Source organism: Solea senegalensis, linkage group LG9 (assembly GCF_019176455.1).
Source record: "Solea senegalensis isolate Sse05_10M linkage group LG9, IFAPA_SoseM_1, whole genome shotgun sequence".
Classification (NCBI taxonomy): Eukaryota; Metazoa; Chordata; class Actinopteri; order Pleuronectiformes; family Soleidae; genus Solea; species Solea senegalensis.
In genome coordinates, this window is record NC_058029.1 from 17,152,169 (window position 1) to 17,169,602 (window position 17,434).

The 17,434-nt window shown below is 41.6% G+C and overlaps 3 protein-coding genes across 6 annotated transcripts; all 3 read left to right on the top strand.

The window, feature by feature from the left end:
- Nucleotides 1-530: 530 nt before the first annotated feature.
- hoxa10b (homeobox A10b) lies at nt 531-5,295 on the top strand. Its single transcript, XM_044033386.1, has 2 exons — nt 531-3,589; nt 4,565-5,295. The coding sequence occupies exons 1-2, from the start codon at nt 2,809-2,811 to the stop codon at nt 4,837-4,839; spliced, it is 1,056 nt and encodes a 351-aa protein (XP_043889321.1). The 5' UTR covers nt 531-2,808; the 3' UTR covers nt 4,840-5,295.
- A 1,551-nt stretch (nt 5,296-6,846) lies between these two features.
- On the top strand, nt 6,847-8,465 carry hoxa9b (homeobox A9b). Its single transcript, XM_044034539.1, has 2 exons — nt 6,847-7,766; nt 8,185-8,465. Exons 1-2 carry the CDS (start codon nt 7,247-7,249, stop codon nt 8,421-8,423), a joined length of 759 nt encoding a protein of 252 aa, XP_043890474.1. The 5' UTR covers nt 6,847-7,246; the 3' UTR covers nt 8,424-8,465.
- Nucleotides 8,466-15,275: 6,810 nt separating this feature from the next.
- hoxa2b (homeobox A2b) lies at nt 15,276-17,434 on the top strand. 4 transcript variants are annotated; one of them, XM_044033439.1, is made up of 3 exons: nt 15,276-16,018; nt 16,506-16,904; nt 17,010-17,434. In XM_044033439.1, exons 1-3 carry the CDS (start codon nt 15,571-15,573, stop codon nt 17,198-17,200), a joined length of 1,038 nt encoding a protein of 345 aa, XP_043889374.1. In that variant the 5' UTR covers nt 15,276-15,570; the 3' UTR covers nt 17,201-17,434. The 4 variants fall into 4 exon arrangements, with proteins under 4 accessions (XP_043889374.1, XP_043889372.1, XP_043889373.1 ...); XM_044033438.1 differs by having other exon boundaries at nt 15,282-15,654; nt 15,736-16,018; nt 16,506-17,434; XM_044033437.1 differs by having other exon boundaries at nt 15,281-16,018; nt 16,506-17,434.

Here is a 17,434-nt window from a genome sequence, read left to right on the forward strand (position 1 = left end):
ATAGCCGGCCATAAGCTAATAAGGGCCCTGATGCCTCCTTCCATATAGCGTGCATCCTGTGAGGCTCCCAGGAATTTCGGTTTGATTGCTGCACATCCTCCCAGTTGCTCCAGTAACTTGGCCATAAAACGTGGATTCGTCTGGAGCATTTGGAGAGTGGTGCAATAAAGCGTCTGAGACCAAGGTTATTAACTGTGACTAAGGGGCTGAAAAACAACGGCTGGGAGCATTGAAAGCTTGTGTTCACGGACCTTTCCGGCGTCATTTGTTTCAGCATCTTACCGCGGCAGGAATATTCTGTATTTGCGTGGCGTTTCAGTGCACGGGGCCTGCCGTCTTCGCCCACTGGGAGGCGCTCCTCAGATCAATGTCATTGCCGTGAATTGAGATATAAAAGAAGTTTGCCTCAGCTGCTTTAAAATGTGTCACCACACGTCAGGATTTCATTGTTAAAGGTAGGCAATGAAATGTATGCATATCCACTTTATGACTGTATACGTGGGGTTCTTAATGCGATTTAAGGGAGTGTGTCTATTTTTCTGCCTCATCTCCATCTGGAAGTCACTGAAGTGGAGACACTGTTCTTCATTTTAGCTGCAGCTGGGATGATATAATGACAGCATTACAGCAAAATTGCTGGAAGTAAATAGCGCAAGAAAAGATGTTTGTTTCCATCAAATCTCGTGCAAGTTTCTCGCATTGCAGTTCTGCCAAAGTTATGGACCTGGGGGTGACTTAATGCACACGGAGATATAAGATCACAAGGGCCTAAACTGCAAGCATGGTGTGGCTCACTAACTTTTATCTTCTCTATACGTTTTAAAATGTAAATTATACATCATTTTGTAAACACTCAACTGGGTTTATGTTCTTCAAATGTAATGTGGACACTGTAAACCTGGGAATTAGAAACTTTGAATTGTCCCATATAAATTATTTGTTTACTTTGATATTTGGATGCAGCTCGTTGCATCCGTGTGTGTGTGTGTGTGTGTGAGAGAGAGCCAAGGCGTGCGCGCTGACATAAACAGTGGGGAAATGGGAAATTTTAGCACAGCGCGCGAGTTCATCCTCATTTTCCCCCACACATTTGTATTTATATTATTTTAAATGTCTGTCTGACCTAAAACATTATAATAAATAAATAAATACAGGAACAGCTCAGTCATCACAAATGATAATCCAATAGAGTATCATGAACATTATCATCCACATGCAGCCAGACTGCTGCTCGTTTTGACGCCATATAAAATGGCTGTACATAAAGTGTAGCTCTCATTTGTAGACTCATTGGCTCCAGACTTAAAGGAAAATGGAGGCGGCAGTGAACGCATCTTTGGAGACATGAGGGCTGACCTAAATCTGCAGGCCTTTAGGCTCCTAAACACAATGGCGGTCTTTTCAGGAAACATGTGCGTCTGCCCTTATTTTTATTTATTTTAAATAGTTTTTGTTTATTTTTTTGTATATTTGAATGGTAAAAACACAGTTTAATACATGCCTTTTATTCACGCGTGTGTACACAACGAAAACAAATGCCAGACTGTTGATCTTATTTATTTTTAATTGGATCATATTAGGTCATATTTCACAATATTTGGAATTTCCACAATATTTTCTATGTATGTATTTTTTTGGGGACTGAACAGTGGTTAACATTTTTAAATATATATTTGTTTCTACCTCAGCAGATTTGTAGGTCTATTATCTTTTATTGTAATAATTTAAACTAATAATAGTAATACTAATGTTAAATAAAAGACACGGTGGAACTATTCTTGCAATTTAAAAAACCCTACTTTGCTATTAAAGAAGCACATGAGCCGTTTTATTTGTGCGTAAAATTGATTGTTGGAGGAGTTGATTTTATTGTGTGTGTGTGTTCGTGTGTGTGTGTGTGTGAAAAAAAAAGATAGACTAATTTCCCCCAAAAAATGTCCTCTATTTCTTTAATTTCTAAGATGATTGTTTAGACAATAATAGCAATAGTAATGTAATGTAATAGTAATGTGGGTCAATCTATTATGCTGTTGGCCATCTCTTGGTTTCCACTGCATTTTTAGGGCTTTGTTCATTGTTCAGCTGTGGCGCTTATACTCCAGCGTGTGTCCGTGTGTCACCTTTGTCAATGCTCAGCAAAGCCTCATTTCCATGCAGTTAAAGATGTGACTGGACGTGTAGTCATGTAATTTGCACCCACAGTATCCACACTGTATACTATCATCAAAGCAGGAGGGGCTCAGAGGTGACCTTGTCCCTGTTTGACCAACACTCTGGCAGAAGGAAACTGTGTGTACACACAAAGCTGCTGGACATTCCAGCAGGAATCTCTTTGTAAAAATAGCCTTTACTGCGAATAATAAGCGGGACAGCTCCAGTCAGGATGATGGTCCCTCGACCTTTGGATCTTTGAGCTCCTCAGAGGCAACTCCAGAACCCTTCATTTTTACAGTGCTGTAAAACTGGCCATAAAGCAATGCATTGTACATAATTGTCAGGGGCAGCTTTCAACAACCGACTTGTCAAGTGATGTTGAATTTAGATAAGCAGCTCCAGACTCATAGGTGCTGATCGAGACTCGATGTGCGCGGTTCAGGAGAGATTTAAAGATTTTACCTATAAACCTCTCTGATGCACCACTTTCCCACAACACTTTCTCTTTACTTAGACTAAAAGAAAATATATGGCACAGTGGAGCTGCCTGGTCGGACTGGGAGGAGTCTGTACTCGCCTAGTGTTTTAATTGGCTGCAGGCTACAGTGAGAAGCGTGAGTATCGGTAATTATTCAGCAATGTTTTGCACAAGAAATGTCAGCCAGAAAGGGCTATCTTCATCCTCCGTCAAATTATACCACAACGATGACATGCCCCAACAACCAAGCTGGAAATTCGTTTTTCGTGGACTCCTTAATCAACGTGAGAACCGACAGTGGTTCGTATTACCAGAGTAACGGCGTGTATTTGCCACCGACGTCGGAATACTCATATGGACTCTCCGGTGGCTCTTGTTTCCCGGGGATCGGTAAGCGCAACGAGCCAAGCACCCAGAGCGTGATCCCTTCATCTGCTCCGTATGTGCAAGGGATGGAGACGTGGCTGGAGACGTCGAGATCCTGCCGTGTGGATCAACCCAGCGGCCAGCACATGGCTCAGTGCTCCTTCTCACCGAGTATAAAAGAGGAGGGCGCATATTGTCTTTATGAGTCTGACAAATGTCCTAAAGGAGCGACAGTAGATGACATTTCTTACTCCGCTGCATCATGCCCGGTCACCGGCAGCACCGTGCCGGTTCCCGGGTACTTCCGCCTGTCTCAGACGTACACGTCCTCCAGGCTCTACCATGACGTCCAGCCAAACATGAACCACTTTACTCTGCAGCAGCGACCCGCCCGCTTGGACAGCCAATCCTCCTCGCAGCCGCCGGCTGCTCCCGCAGAGCCCGAGCGCAGGGAGAGCCACGAGGAGGCGCCTCTCCCTCCGCCGTGCGCTCCAGCTCGAGAGGAGGACAGTCGCCTGTCCTCCGAGAGCTCATCCTCCCCCGAGCCCGCTGAGACGTGCAGTGCGGAGTGTCCAGAAAAGCCCATCAAAGGTGACGAGTCGACATCCATTCATAATAATAAAAAAAAAATAAAGCAGAAAATAGATTAAAAAAACAAAACAACAACAGTAGTTTCTAAGTGGATATGCACATGTGTTTTTTTACGCAAAGCTCTGATGAATCACTGATTTTCTGATTGACTATCACAGGATTATTTAGGTCAGCCGCACACAGGTGTGTGTTAATCGATCTATTTACCACTTTATCAAGCGTGAGGTGAAATTGAACGTGACTTAACCAATCAGAGCCGAGGATCAGAGCTATTTATTGCTCCTCTTTTAAGATTACACAGGCTGTCGTAGCTGTGCTGTATCCTGTTGCAACGCAATTTACACTCGCCCCAGTGATTTATATCTGCACGCAACAGTGTGAAATTTTCACAACTGTAAATCACACGAATTATCCTCGTGTTTTTTGGAATATTCTAGGGTTTTTATTAAAATGCAACACTAATTCCAGTGCAGTCTGTATAAAAGTCCCTGTGTTCCCCACAAGACTGGTCTCTATTTGTCCTTTCAGTGGCACAGGCCTTGCTATATTTTCAGGAGACCGAGCAGGCTATGTTTTATGTCTTAATGAAGACGCAGTTGGCTACAGGCTGCTGTGGTTTAAGGCTGTTAAACGGTAGCAAATAGCAGTGTCTGCTATAAACTGCTGAGTTGCATTTATAAGGGAATCCACAGTGCTTTCTGGCTGTGCGTAAAATCCGAGTAGGAATCAGTCATTATGGCTCCCTATAATCCATGCTCGGTGTCATATTGTAGAATTTATACGTCTAACTTGCAGCTTTACATGTAATGGTGTGAGACCATTGTTTTATCAGCTAAGTCGTTTTGTGATGCTTTGGATTTGTAATTTTACTGGTCTAGTATGTCTTTATCTTCCTCTATAAGCCATACAGGTATAATGGATTTGTCACACCTGTTGCCTCATAACCTGTAATGCCTCGTTCTCGTTACATTGCAGGAGACGGCAAAATGGAAAGTACGGCTAATTGGCTCACAGCAAAGAGTGGCCGAAAGAAGCGATGTCCCTACACCAAGCACCAGACTCTGGAGCTGGAGAAGGAGTTTCTCTTCAACATGTACTTGACTAGAGAGCGTCGCCTGGAGATCAGCCGCAGTGTGCACCTCACTGACAGGCAAGTCAAAATCTGGTTCCAAAATAGGAGAATGAAACTGAAAAAAATGAGCCGGGAGAATCGGATCAGAGAGCTCTCCAGCAACTTCAGTTTCTCCTGAGACTGTCTGCGTCTCTGGCGCCCTCCTGCATCCATGGCCGGGGCGCCTGTGCAGCCTCCCCTGCAGCCAACTATGAGAGAAAAAAATGGGACCTACCCTCTGCTAACTTATTGATTGTTGTTCTTTCGACAAAAACGTTATTTTCACGTCTGTTTTAATTTTGTCGTGGATGTGTATTTATAAATGGCTACATTTGTAACGTTGATCCAATGTTGTGTTTTAAAAGAAAACAATGTTCAGAATGTGACCACAATGTTTCAGAGCTTCAGGCTTGTACATATTGTATATTTAACCCGAGTGAATCACTCTGGAGTTTGCATGCTGGACTAGACCTTGGGATACTTGTGTTACAGTTACATGTAGGTCTTTGTGTGACAGCTAAAAGAACCCAAGAGGTTTGATGAATATTTGCACATTTTGCTGGTCAAATTAATAAAAGTCATCCCTGCAACTGTAGACTTTCTTACTTCATTCAGAAAGACATGGACAGTGCGTGGTGTTCATTTGTATTGTAGAACAAATTCACACAAAAAACAATATCATATATAAATTATGTGGACTATTATAAATATTACAATATTATTATTGTGTTGTGGTGACCGTGCACTGCAGCTAAAGCGCTTCTTGTTTGATGGAATATTTTGAACTACACACTATGTAAACAAGCAGTGATTTTATTATTGTTAATAATAATATTTGTGTTATTATTTATATTATATGTTTTTTCACATTGAGCACTGATGCGTTTTATTTGTATGACACAATATTAAATACTATATTCACATTTTATTCGCTAAATTTAATATTATATGGACTGCATGACTAAAAATGGTTAAAACAGTTTGACTGGTGTTGTTTGGCTTCCTGCTTTTCTGCGTCTTCACAGGTTTGTAAAAACGGTTACAGGCAAGAGCTTACAGCAAAAAAAGCGACATCATTTCCACATCTGGAAAACAGTAAAAAGCGTCAGTAAAACGGGTTATAGCAGATTTTGCAGAGGAGGAGAGCGGACTGTTGAGTGGTTTAGGTAGTCTCATGTTGTTGTGCTATATTATTATTGCTCCCACAACACGAAACTGCCTTGATTACCCCAGTAAAAGTCGTCGCATCGTGAAAAGCGAATCACTGTTAATAACTAATCACATTTTTCTTTCATAATTTGGCACAGACTCAAAATCCAAATGGATTACTCCACAAAAAGTGCACTGCTGCCTGTGAGTCATACACTATTTTGTGTGGGCTTTTATTACATTATGAAACCATGGTACTGTTTTCATATAGAGATACAGAGTTTTCACCGTGAATGTAATTTAACACGTACGTGTCTAAATGGCATGTGAAGCGAGTGTGTGCATCTAAGCAGCAGGAAGTGAACGACGCGGGCAGGGAAAGGGAGGATTAAGGCTTGTATGTGTCCAGGAGAGGAGGAAAGGACAGGACAGGGCAGACAAGGCCTCGGTTATGACCATTGAAGTCCGCCAGTTGCCTCGCCATAGGGAATGCCGGATGCGTCTGCTTGGCCCAGAGAAAGGACACAAAGGCCGAGCTTTATTGGTGATATTTAGCTTAGACAGCCAGGTTGTAACCTGAAGAAAAACAACCCAATTGCCCGTGGTAAAAAGGGGACTGTTATATAGCACCCAAATAACCTCACCCCACTTTCCGTTTTAGATTGCCTTCAAAGTGGAACCCGGCCGCAGCCCTGCAGATACAGCAGCAATGTGCATCTTGGAAACGCTCCCGCAATGTGTTTAGATACTGTAAAAGCCCAATGGTGCCTTAAACACGTCTTTGCTTGTTTTTATCTTATATAAAAACTCGGAAATGTTGCACTAAAATCATTTCCTTTCCAAAGCAAGAGATTTATAGAAGGAGGTCATTACATTATTGGGCTAAACGCTGTTTAACTATATTATTTTGGACAATAAATAATCTCATTAAGTTTTTTTTTTTTTATATATATATAAAAACTGAGTCTTTTAAAAGGAAGAGGTGGTCTGATTTTCCCAAATAAATGCTTTAAATTAGTATCACGCCTGAGTCACGTCACAGCCACAGTGTATTCGATTACACTGCCATAACATGTCTTGACAAAAAAAATCCCAGCGTTTATTGCTTATTAAACGAAATATTTCCCAATAAAGGCGCGGGGATTTGCTATTAAAATCTGGTGGGGGAAAATGGTGGCCATTTAGTTGAGCAGCAGGCTGATTTATTATTTATTGTTCTGTCCCACGGTCACGTGTTTGGGGCGCCCTATCCAGTCTTGGGCAAGGTTCAACTAACTGGACGCATTGAGCTGCAAGCTGGTGCAGGAACGCAGCACATTATATCATGCAATGAATCTGCTTTTTCTGAAGATTGCAGGACTCTAACGCGATATAGTTTTTTTCCTGCCTCTTTTGCAATGTCGACGCTGGGGACGAGTTATTACGTGGACTCGCGTGTTCTTCCCGAGCAGGAAGATATGGCACCGAGGTACTCATCAGCTGCAGGGGTGGAGCAGGCGGTGCTCACCGAATATGGCGGACAGGAATCTTGTTCTTTGCAGACGAAATCTTCTATTTTTGGTGGATCTTGGAGTCCCATCTCGGCCCACCCTCCGAACACAGCCACCCCGACCTACATACATCACCATTACACGAGCAGCGGGGACAACGATGGCATGTTTACGCGCTCCTGGGCGATGGACCCGGTCTCTGCGTCCCTGTGTTTAACGGGATTACCGTCGGCAGCCATGCACTATGAGATCAAACCCGAGCCTCTGATTGGGAGTGCTGAATGTACAACTTTGGAGACGCACACACCTCTTTTGTCTGACATTGAAAACGGCGCTTCCCTTACGGAGCTTCCGTGCGAAACCACATCCACGTCTAAAACCATTGACGACAGCCCGTCAGCAGATGGGAAGAGGGAGATAGAAGCAAGTAAGCAACGCAGCGCTTTACTTATTATAGTCATGCTCACATTGAGGAGAAAAGGATGAATCAGAAATGCTTGTTCATTTAGTGTCATGGTCTTGTGTGTTGTGGATTTCGTCTAAACATGTGCGTAAAAATGGTTTATTGCCACTATTGTTTAAGATCAGTGCATATTCATGCATGCATATTCATTCACTCCTTGTGATTGCACAAAGGAACTGTGGCAGAGATGTGTCCATGTAGTCCTCAGAATGCACGTTGCAGAGTGAAAAATAAACCAAGAAAATGTTTACTAATACTAATGCGGTTGGCACGCGCATTTCTCCTCTTGTTTGAGAACCCTACACTGTGGCAGCATTAAGGCCTAACTGAACTGTCTTCTCTTATTTATTTATTTTTGACCCCCCCCTCCCCTTGTTTCCAGATAACCCATCGTCCAACTGGCTTCACGCGAAGCCCACCAGAAAAAAACGCTGTCCATACACAAAGCACCAAATCCTCGAACTGGAAAAGGAGTTTCTGTTTAACATGTACCTCCCGCGGGATCGTAGATACGAGGTAGCGAGAGTCCTGAATTTGACCGAGAGGCAGGTGAAAATCTGGTTTCAGAACCGCAGGATGAAGATGAAGAAAGAAAACAAAGACCGGCGGAGAGACAGTTAACTGGGTTTTTGAACTGATGGTGAATTTAGTGTCTGAGGGGGAGAGCGGGGGTGGGGGGAGGTCGACTGTCCTAAATATTCCTGAGCTGTTACACTCATTGTTGTAAAGTTTGTGTTGTTCAAACAACGCTGGATGTTTTTTTCCCCTCCTACAATATCCAGTGTTTTAATGTGAGAGGACGCAGTGTCTCGTCAGAATTTAGATGTTGTAGTTGGCGCACACATGTAAAGGCCTGATTAACCACTGCAGGCCATTTGTTATTTGCATGAACTGATCCTTGACTTAACCTGAATGTATTTCTGCTACCTATTTGCATCGTTTAAGTTATTGTTTTTTGCAACTTTAGATGTTTTTTAATTCTTTTTAATCCATTTGTGAAAAGAAGAAAAACACTGTGCACATTTAAGATACCTCGTAGTTCATAGGTTCATCCATAAATAAAGAATAGTTTGTATAGCAACATGAAAACAAAATGTAATATTTTTTTTAGTTTGTTATTACTTTGCTTAATATTTGCGTGTTATATTCCTAAAATTAACAGAAAAAATACAGTTTATTTAACTAATGTTTTCCCACCTAAAAGTAAGAAAACAATTAAACTAAAATGTTTTTTACTACTGGAAAAACTACTGCTTGAATAAAAAAATATACTTTTATTACATTTGGTTTGTAAAGGTTTTATGGCGCCAACAAACCAAATGAGCCAAAAAGCTTGTCCACATTTATTTTTCTTCTCAGAAATACTTTTATCTGCAGCTAGTAAATAGCTGCATTTAAAAAAAACATTTAATCATAAAACATCCTGAAAATAATAATAAGAAATCGCCTGACAGTGTCAATTCATTCCTAAAAAATGGTTATTTAAATAATGACTATAAAGATACAAAAACAACATTAACGCAGTAAATAATAATAACAATAATAAAGTGCATCTTTAAGATGAGCAAATTATACAATCTGATAAGGAGACAACACATTTCAGCATTATCTTTATCACGTATTTATCACCTCATCGATGTTAACTCTATCTTTTCTCTGACAATCTCAGCCTCGTGTGCACTAAACCACAACCACAGCTTCAACTGTTTATAAGGTGTGAAAGCAGCAAAGCATGTGGAGGCTTCGTGACGGCAGTAAAGCAACATTTCAGAGAGGGCAAAGAGTCAAATATGTAATATTGCTGTAAGATAGGCCTCGAGCTACACACGCACACGCACGCACGCACGCACACACACACACACACACACACACACACACACACACACACACACACACACACACACACACACACAACACACACAGGATTACAGGGATGGGTTTCTCCTAAACCGTCTAATTACTTTACAACCGTCTACCAACATTAAACAGTGGCGGTGCAGAAACATCCGTTTGTTGTCGCAGCACACACACACACACACACACACACATTCACACACACACACTCACAAACACACATTACACAAACAATAAGCTTTGAAGAAAAAACCCACAACATTCATTTAAACTGAATATATCTATCTATATATATGTGTATACATATACATACACACACGTATGTATATATATACATATATATATGTACTGTATATCCTGAATCCGGATCACCATCAAAATCTAATCATTTGGTTTTTGGACCATAGAAAACTTGATTCAAAATCCATGTTATGCTCCTCACAAACAGACAAACAAATCAAAAGCATGGGCCAAAAAAAAACATAATCTTTATGTCAGAGGGTGGAAAAATAAATAGAGTTTAGTAAAAGGTGAAAAAGCACCATCGGTCTGCTGCTGCAGGAGTCAGTGTCACTGAGCTCTAGCCGCCAGCAGGTGGCGGCAGCGGCTCATCTCAGACAGAAGCGACGCGGAGCCTGAATGATGCGTTCATGGCACACAAAGGCCACTCCCCGTTTATTAGAGACATGCGCCACTCGTGTCGTTTCCGTCATTGAACATCTAATCCTGCTAAGTGTTCTGTGACTTTTCAGTCCTTTAATTATGGCATGAATTGCTATCAAAAAAAAAGATGCTCCAATAATTAAAAGTGAGCCTTTGTCTGACCAGGGGTTCCTGCATTTTGTAGTGTCACAGAAAAAGTTTATGAATTGATTCCACTTTGTCCTTCTGAAGAGGTTAGAGGATTTTTCTCCTGCTCACAACCTCATACATGCTCAAGTAAACTGAGTAACCCAATAACATTAATAGACTAAACCATTTAATGTGCAGCTATGAGGATACAGATCATTTGGGGCACAGTGACGCGCATTCAAGGGAAGGTGTTCAAGTAAAAAAGGCACCCCATCATAATTATTTTTTGCAATTATTGTACTCACTTATGTACGTACTCACTACCAACTTACTGTGTAAAAATTACAATTTAAATGCAGGTTTTGTCAACATTACACATTTTGCCTGAGAATTAATACAATGGATCACCTACAAAGTTAAACATATAGTAGACAAAATAATAATAAGTGGATGAATTAATGCATGTCTTTCAAAATGGGCACGTTTCTGCTCAGTGGGCAAAGGAATAGGTGTTTGAGCACCACCTGTGGTGGACCTGTGCATGTCCATGATGTTTATCATACACCAACAACCTCCTTTTTGCCAGTAATTACACTGCACCTCATCAAGTGACATGAACTTGAGTTCCTAAAAAGTGAGTGATTCTTCAAACCTTCCCTTCCTTCCTGTTTTCCTTCAGCATCCCCCCCTCTCCTCCCCCACTCTCCCTCTAAAAGGTCACCCACATGAAGCTCATTAACTCTCTTATTCCTCTCTGGGCCTGAGAGACAACTGAGGTCATTATCTCACCAAAAACAGGAGAAAATGCAGATGATATTTCACACAGACCTTGTCTTTGGGCACTGAAGAAGACAGTTATGTCATTGCTGTTTGACCCTCCATGAGTGTTCCGATGGACATCTTCCGTGCAAACATCAGTGTGAGGAACCAGCTGAAGAAAAACAGAAAGTTGCTCGGATGTTCCTTGTGCCGACCTGTGCTGACCCCTATACATCACTGCTCTTGACATCGCGGGTGACAGAAGAATCCACGAGTGAACTGTGGAGAAAATAAATCTGTTTGGGTCACTTATCTTGCTCTGCCAACTGCTGAAGCTGAACAGGAATCTGAGGTCACTTATGTGTGAAATAGCTCTGTGTTGTTATAAAACCCATCAGAAATTAATCACAACAAATCACCTAAAACACATTTTTATTGTCATTTTGCTGTAATCACAAAGTAAGAGTGTTCCCTTGGACGTCAAGATGAAAAAGAAAAAAAAGATACAAAACAATAACTATGTGTACATTTACACATCTTTTTATATGTACTGTATATATACTGATATACTGTATACATGTAACATTCCCTTTCCTGCAGAGGTTTCAAACCTACAGCCCACGGGCCACATGTGGTCCATCAATCAATTACATGCGGTCACCATTATATATAATTTAATAATGACAACATGGCCCTTCCTTGTAAAAACAGCAGAGGTGATAGAACAATAAATAGGTATGTCAGCAACATTTAAAAAAAAACAAAAAAAACATTTGGTTGTATTTGTCAAGTGTTTTAATTACAGTTATTATTTACATAAACTATTATTATTATTTGGTATTTATAGTTTTATTTAGCCTCATAAATGTTTTTTTTTATCTTTATTATTATTATTATTATTATTGTTGGGGATTATACAACATTCCATGCTAAAACAAAAGTGTTTACTTGAAATTGATGTCAAATTGAATATCACAACATCATTATTGCAGTATCATGATGGAATATAGTGTTGTCATTTTTATTTTTTCTTTCTGGATACTCATTGGCCCCCAGGTGATTTGAGTTGAGACCCCTGTGTTAGTGGGAGTTACAAAAACACAACAATAATAGCCAACCAAACCAAATCAGACTTTTAACTAAAATAAAATAACACGTGTGGCTTGAGCCACATTGTCCCAACATATTTCTTTCATTCTTCTATGTTGCCTCCTTTGTAGAGCATGAGCAGGAAGTGAACTGGCAGGCTTGTCAAAGTACATGTGGGAGAGGTTTTAGACAGTGGCTATAAATAAAGAAGAAAATATCATTTGTCGATACAATTTATTATTTTGGTATCATATCAAGCATTTCGTCTTCTGATGATTTTCTGAGAACAAAAAAAATAGAAAACAAACAAAAAAAAGCACTTTTCCGCGTGACCCCCCTTGTGATCTCTATATTTCACGAGCACATTGACGACATGAACAACAGTTTGATTTGTGAGGCTGTAACACGAGTGAAGTATCTGTCAAATGTGCCCATGAATCCTGCAGCCTCAATAAATAAAACTGTAATATAAAAAGCTGCTTTGTTTCCAGGACACACACACACACACACACACGGAGAATGAATGCACCCTTGTATATTATTTTTTTGTTGTTTTCCCCCACAGACATGAATATAATGTGATATACAACATAATGCAGTGATAATGACAGCAACAGCATGCCATAAACACCATCAATCATCCCAGCAAATACTATTCCAACAATATTAGCCCATAGTCTGAGTGTAAGAGGTCCATGTGTAGTAAAAGGTGCAAAAGGAAGAAGAAGAAGAAGCATAATTTACACAAGGAAAAGAAAACAGATGCACATTAATGAATGTCCATGTGTTTATTTATGTAGTGTCTGGTTCAGTGAATGACAATATTTCCAAAGCAGATATACAGACACGTATGATAATGGAGTATTATTATTTGTGCTGGTTTGGCCCGCTTGTCTCGCAGATGTCTCTTGTTGTTGGAGAACAGACGGGAAACGTGGTGTCGCTCCTGTTCCCATGTTCATCACCACACGCACGCACGCACACACACACACACACACACACACACACACACACACACATACACACACCATTGTCTGCACTCGTTCAAAAACAAGCAGCGAAATTAGGTGTTGTATGAACAATAACAAGAAGAAGAAGGAGATATAAATCAAGAACAAAAAAAAACTGTTTCCATATGCGGAACATGTCCATGTCTCAGTATGCAATATTTGGATTCTTGGAAATCAAACAGTGTGTGATTCACTTTCCACGAGGGTCTTTGTTCTCTCTCTTCTTTTCTTTTAATCGTTGTTCTTTTACACCTGTGTCCACTGAAGTTTCTCCTCTCAGGTAAATAAATCCACATGGTCCAAACAAAATAATCACACATTTTCATTAGCAAAACAAGTGAAATGATAGTTTGGATAATAATGGACAGAAATAAGTCGAGCTGTGGCCTCCACACGAACGAATCTCGATCCACAATTAATCAATTACATTTTCAAATACATTTCCAACATTATAGAACACCTTTTTGTATTATATAAAATGTAATATGTGGGCTATTTCTTCACAAGATCTACCTTATATTCAAAGCGCATGTTTACGAATTATCATCAGTCGAAATATACGCAGTTACATTAATATTTTAGGGACATATTAAATATTTTAGACACATGTAAAAGCAGATATATTTATAAAAAAGAGGAGGCCAGACAAAGAGTTTGTCCACGGGGAATGTGACGGAGAGAAAGGTATGAGAGTGAATGGGATTTCTGCTGAATGCCAACACCCACTCACCTCAGCAAACAATTGATCCTATGGAGAGAAAAAAAAAGCTGCTCCGTTCATTTCTAAACCACTAACCAAGTCCGTTTATCTCTTCATTCTTTTCTCATGCCAGGATAGTCCTTTTAGCAAACGAAAAAAAACCCACAAAGTGTCTTTTCAGCTGGATTACTGATTTATTATCGAGCGAGTGCGCAAAAACCTTCGTGCGTAATGGCCGTGCGTCTTATTCGCGCTTCCATGAAGAAAATCCCCACATTTCTAAGTGGAACACTTCTAGATACAGCCAAAGCCAGAGAGTGTTTGTCCTCTTCCTGGCCATATATGATCTAAAGGAGTGTTAGGTGGTTTAAATGTGTTCTTAGGGCAGGGAGCTGTCAGACCTTTTGGTGAGAAAGATTGATCACACACAGGCTACCGGGGCTCTTTGTTTAGAGCCCGAGCAATAAACAGCCTTTCCTCTGCTTCGCACTACAGTGACAAATCATGTCCACTCTCCGCTGTGTTGTAACCAATAATGCAGAGGCATATATGGATGATGGCCTGGGTCAATATTATCCCTATATGTGTACAATGAAAGTGGATGTGTAGCCGGGAGCTATAAAATGATGACAAATGCCTGCGATGTATCCAAACAGTGCTTTCTTTCCTATACATCAGATATTGTATTTAAGCATAGGTAATGCATATAGGCTATTATATGGACTTAAATGCTAAATGTGCCTCCATTAATGTAATTTATTGAGCAGCATAACAAGGGATTAAGGGCCAAAATGTGATGAATGTGAAATCTGATGAACATAAAATATCTCTCCCTCTCTCTCCTCTCTCTCTCTCTCTCTCTCTCTCTCTCTCTCTCTCTCTCCCTCTCTCTCTCTCGTGTTGGGGGAGGGGTGGTGGTGATGGTCGTGGAGGAGGACATGTTGCTCTGTGTGTGTGTCTGTCTGGCGCAGCTTTTCCTCTCTCGCCAAGCAAACCAATTGAACAAAGTCTGAAGATTAACGCCTTGGCACTGACAACGACTGCGGGCGTCGGGCTTTTTACGAGACACAAATGTGACTGACGCAGTGATTTGTGGAGTGCCACGCTGGGAATGAATGCGCCCGCGCGCACGAGAGAGTTCCGAGGACGCGCAAAAGCATTGACTCCTCGGTGAAATGTCTTGGTGGGTGGGGTGTGTGGGTGGGTGTGGGTTGCAGAAGTGAACAAACTGACCAAAAAAAAAAAAAGTGTAAATAAAGCGGCCACTGCCCCCGGAATGAGGCGTTACCTCTGAGTTTTCGATCAATCACAGGGGACAGTGGCTTCTTTTGATAAAAAAAAAACCCAAATTGTCATTGGGCAGATGCAATCATGTGACAAGCAGCACGGTCTAATTCCAACCATGTCCCCATGAATGCAATAGTTTATGGCACAGAGGTCTCCATGCGACTATATCCAGTTTAGCATAGTTTATGAACACAAACTGCTTGCCTTTATTGTTATTTTTTAATATCAGTACTATTTTTTTTGCCCCTGTGACATCAGCGGGACAAGACGGAGGAGGATGAATTACGAATTCGGGCGAGAGAGTGGTTTTATCAACAGCCAGCCGTCGCTCGCTGAGTGCCTGACATCTCTCACTAACCCTGTCGGTGATGCATTTCAGAGTTCATCAATCAAGAGCTCGACGCTTTCACGCTCGACACTGATTCCTCCTCCCTTTGAGCAGACCATCCCCGGCCTGAGCGGGGGCATCCACCCACGACACAGCCGCTCCAAGCAGCAACAGCAGCAGGCGGTGAAAGGCTGCAGCCCGCTGCACACTGCGTCTCTGCCCGCGGAGTATCCGTGGATGAAGGAGAAGAAAAGCATCAAGAGGAGTCAGACTACTACTACTACTACTACTACTGCTGCTGCTGCTGCTGCTGCTACTTCTGCTGCTGCTACACCTTCTTCATCTTCTTCTGCCTCTCTGGCGACTGACTCCTCTCCACTCTACTTCTCACCCCAAGGCAAGACATGATGATTAATAACCTCCATGTAAAAAAAGGCTCTCCTTGTCTCAGGATTCTCCTGCATCCCGCAGGCCTTATTGTGCAGCGTGGGCGTCCCTTTATAAACCAGGGCAGGATTTTTGATTTAAGCATGCTTAATCTCATCAAGTAACGCACTGGCTTGTGATGCAATGTAAGAGTGTTAATGCTTGACAGTAATGGAGAGTGATAGATTATTCTTACACGGGCCAGCAGCTGGCATGTTCATTAATCTTCACCCTGCGTCCTGTCCTGTCCACGTAGACCCATCATATTCTGTCTGGGGCCCATAAATCTTCCCAGTCCCGGTGGATGGTTGCTTTGCCTGCCTGCTTACACCACAAGTTTCACCCCACGTTCTGTTTTCCAACCGTGTTGCTGTTTTATTTTCGATCACCAGATAACCTTTGCTTTATTATTATTATTATTATTATTATCATTATTATTATTATTATCATCATTTTAGGTTCTCCAGAGGTACCAGACGGAGCTGGAGGATCATCCAGGAGGCTGAGGACTGCCTACACCAACACGCAGCTCCTGGAGCTGGAGAAGGAGTTCCATTTTAACAAATACCTGTGCAGACCGAGGCGAGTGGAAATTGCGGCTCTGCTGGATTTAACGGAGAAGCAGGTGAAAGTGTGGTTCCAGAACAGGAGGATGAAGCACAAGAGGCAGACGCACCGCAAGGAGAACCGCGACAGTGAGGGCAAATACGCGTGTGAGGACGACGGGCCGGAGGACGAGCTGGAGCAGGCGGTGGAGGACATGGACAGCAGCGCAGCCGGGACCCTGCTCCTGGAAAGGGACAGATATTTCCACCAAAATACATTGACTGCACAACAGTGTCGGAACGGGAACAATGGTGAGGACCAAAGCCCGTCTGTTAGGCCTTTGAACAGCGATGAGAAAAATCTGAAACATTTTCCAACCCCGACACCCACTGTTCCTATCTGTGTGTCCACAATAGGCCCGGACAATGACAGTTATTCCCCGGGCCTGGACGCTTCTTTGCAGGATTTCCACGTTTTCTCATCCTCCTCCTCTTTCTCACCGAGTTTGTCAGATTCAACACAAAGTCCCCCGCCTTTACCGACCGAGACGTTTGACCTCTTCTCTGAAACACTCACCACCATTGACTTCCAAAACCTGAGTTACTGAAACATTAGTTGTTGTTGGTTTTTTTTGTTAACTTTTATATCTTGTGTTATTTTGTCAGTGTACTCAATTAATCAGGGGGGAATATTTAATAGACCTCACAACCAAGGTAAGTTAAAAAGAACAAAACTATTTTGTCAACACGGGCTGTTTCCAGGGAGGACATTTAAACATTTATTTTTATATGGATGTTAGCTATAAGCAGAATATTTTCCTTGAAATAAAATGTCAAATTGA